Source organism: Limulus polyphemus, unplaced genomic scaffold (genome assembly GCF_000517525.1).
Source record: "Limulus polyphemus unplaced genomic scaffold, Limulus_polyphemus-2.1.2 Scaffold1936, whole genome shotgun sequence".
Taxonomy (NCBI): Eukaryota; Metazoa; Arthropoda; class Merostomata; order Xiphosura; family Limulidae; genus Limulus; species Limulus polyphemus.
In genome coordinates, this window is record NW_013667546.1 from 108745 (window position 1) to 112231 (window position 3487).

General features: G+C 30.9%; 1 protein-coding gene across 1 annotated transcript in view; it reads left to right on the plus strand.

Moving 5' to 3' along the window:
• LOC106465418 (trifunctional enzyme subunit alpha, mitochondrial-like) overlaps positions 1 to 3487 on the plus strand; it is a 71509-nt gene that overhangs the window by 53625 nt on the left and 14397 nt on the right. The window contains exons 14-15 of the mRNA XM_013925644.2: positions 1493 to 1702; positions 2101 to 2296. Coding sequence (XP_013781098.1) covers positions 1493 to 1702; positions 2101 to 2296 — 406 coding nt within the window. The remainder of the gene's footprint in view (positions 1 to 1492; positions 1703 to 2100; positions 2297 to 3487) is intronic.

Below are 3487 nucleotides of genomic sequence, written 5' to 3' on the forward strand. Positions count from 1 at the left end.
TGCAATTGACTAGAATTGTTTGCTGCTTGATCAACTATAACACAGTTGTTTCTTACCTAAATATGTTATAGTTAGAGATACAGTTAGATTGTATTTAGGTCTTACTATGATGTTTTAGTTAATTATGTATTAGTTATGTTTTAAAATGCATAATTGAAACGTTTAAACATTTTTTAAGTATACAATGTACTTTGCATCCATTCTGAAGGCTTGCGATATTATGTGCCAAACGAACATTTTGCCAAAGGGTTGTGCATGTCTCCCAAAGAAATATCTTGAGGGTACCATTGACTTGTGTTGAGATAAATGGTAAAGGAAAAGAATCAAAAATAACACTTTAGAAATTAACTAAATGTGAAAAGGACCTGAAATTATGAATATAAGCAAAATATATTTAAAAATATTCTATAAAAAGTCAAAAGTATGTTTGTTTTTTATTTCCTACTTTTAATCATTTAATTGCATTGTATGTAGATGATAATAGCTACAATTAGTGATATGGTAAAGAAAATGAAAAATATAATATGAACATTTACCTTAAAAAAACTTTTGATATCTTTTAAATGGATCTAGAGATTATGCAAATGAAATATGAAAACTATAAGATGAAGAAAAATATTTTTATACTTAAAATGAAAATCACCTTGCACTCAATTTGTTATTATTTTGAATGCAAGTAACTACGACAGAAAAATAACATATTTTTAGTGAAAACACTTAATTATAAAACCGTCATAATTTGTGTACAAGCTACTTATGATCTTTAACAAAATCTTACCAGTTTTTGAGAGGATACATTAAGAAATCTCCGAGTTACCATATATATTGTTGTACAAGTAAAATTCGTAACTTTATTTCCACAAATTACACAAGCCTACTGCGAAACAGTTAAGTAATTTTCCTGCTTTGGAGATAGTTGATGATCCAATAGCACCTTATTGTTTTCTTATGTTCACTTTCTGTAGTTAGTACTGACCTTTCTCACTTTACTTTATGTCTACAGTATTCTTGCTACTAAATGAAATCAGTCTTGACTGTTGCTTGAAAACTTAACTCGGTTATTAGTAAAAAGGACTCAGAAAACAGACTTATTTCATAAAGCTGTACATTGCTGTGAACAGGAATCACAAATAAATTGTAGGAAGTTACTAAATGTAAAATGGAAAGTATCACTTTAAAACATTAGTGCCTCTGCATCCATGCTATTTGAATATGTATCTTTCTATCCAATACTATAAACTTTTTACAGTTGGTTTGTTGGGAAACAATTTTCTAGTGTTTTTATAACATGAAAAGGCATGTATAACTTACTTTTACTAGTATGTGGCAGTTTAAGTTACAGTGCAATGGATATAACCATCCCAAAATGCAGAGAAACATTAATTTTTACTTCAAATTCTAATTAAAATATTACCACAAAATCTTAGCTATCATCATATGTACTGTGATCTTTAAGGTATGGATACTTATCAGCCCTCTGTTGTCTTCTTAGGTCATTGGAATGCACTACTTTTCTCCTGTGGACAAGATGCAGCTCCTCGAAGTGATCACCACAGACAAGACATCCAGTGATACTGCAGCAATGGCTGTAGATGTTGGACTTAAACAAGGAAAGGTTGTAATTACTGTAAAAGATGGGCCAGGATTTTACACAACGCGTATTCTGGCTCCTATGTTGGCTGAAGCAATGAGAATATTACAAGTGAGTACATCACACACAAAAATTAGTTTTCTTAACTGTAAAAATGGATGTCAGGATTTTGGAGTAACTGGTGATTATAATTGGCTGTGTAATCTAATTAAGATAGTGAAATGAATAGCTTTGATATGTTCAATTTTAACATTTTATTTCAGCTTTTGTAGGAGTTATAGAAATTATTTTGTAATTGTGAAAGTGGTTTGTGCTGTATGGATTTCTGTTGATTTTTCCACAAGGAGTTGATATACTAATTATACTTTTTATATGTAACTTCTTGATGAGTTTGTTTTTGCATTATATGCTAGATAGTATGCTACAGTGGAAACTTGTGGGTGAAGCATCTATTGTTTTATAGGAAATTTAAATTTCTAATACTAAAATATTTAAAAAAATTTAAATAGGAAGGTACAAATGTGAAAGAACTAGATTCTCTGACCAAAAAGTTTGGATTTCCTGTTGGAGCTGCCACCCTGGTTGATGAAGTTGGCATTGATGTTGCTGCACACATAGCAGAAGACTTGGCTGGAGTGTTTGGAGAAAGATTTGGTGGCTCAGATGTAGGAATCTTGAAAGATCTGGTAGCAGCAGGCTGCTTGGGTGAGTTTTTTATCTGCTGTGAAATTGTTGATATCTTTTTTTGAACCCCACAAGAATTTTAATCATTTCAATCCATACATTTTATGTTTTACATTTATATTTTTATATTTTCTATCACACTAATTTTGGCAAGTATATTTCTTTTCCAAATAGTCCATTCCATTATGATCACTTACCTCCCTCACCAGTGCTGAATTAACCATGAGGCCAATGAGGCAGCTGACTCATGGCCCCCACAAAATAGGGTCTCCACAAATATTTTGTAAACATTATTTATGAATATTGTGATATTCGATTTATATATTTATTTCTTATATCCGAAAGAGCCTCCATAAGGGCCTTCACATTCTTTAACCCAGCCCTATACCTATCAGTTACAGCTATCCTTGATTTGACTGCTCTCAATTATACAATTTTTCTCTTGTCACTAACCTTGAAACTCCCACCTAACTCCACTTGTAGTTCAGCTGTGTTATAGCATGCAAATAAGGATGCGACACTCCTCCATCAATAGGAGTGTGACACACCCTCCCATCATAGTTGACTCCCTTTATGCAGTTTAACTCTCTCAACACGGACTCAGTCAATTTGACCAACCACGTAACCTCTTTCTACTCATTTAAAGTCTTTATAAATTTAATACTTCTAACTTTCAATATAATGTGTATATCTTCACAAAATTTGGCAGTCCTTCAGTTAATATTATAAATTTTTCACATACAAAAAATCATGTTTTTAATGAAGTATTTTTTAATAAAAAAAAATAAAATAATGGTTCATGAATATATTGAGTATTTGTTTTGAATAGTCCTTGTGCAAAGTAATTCATGTTAAAGTTAAAAATACTTTTCCTCATCTCAAAATATATCAAATTTCCTTTATGTAATCTCTAAAACCTCCTGAATGCCTTTCAAACGTTTTTTTTCAGTAAAACTTTATAGTTTATCTGTTATTTTCTCTACTCTATCTCAAAACAGGATCAGTCAATTCAACCAACCTCATAACCACAAAAAAAAATCGAAATTGACCTGAATTACCCTTTTTTCTTTCTAGAATGACTTCAAATTGTAACATGAAACTACATTCATTTATCCTAAGTAGCTCTAAGTTCGTAACATTATACATTGTTTATAATTAAATGTTATTGTTCTATTGCCCTTTGAACTGTTTCTAACTACTACCCGTACAATT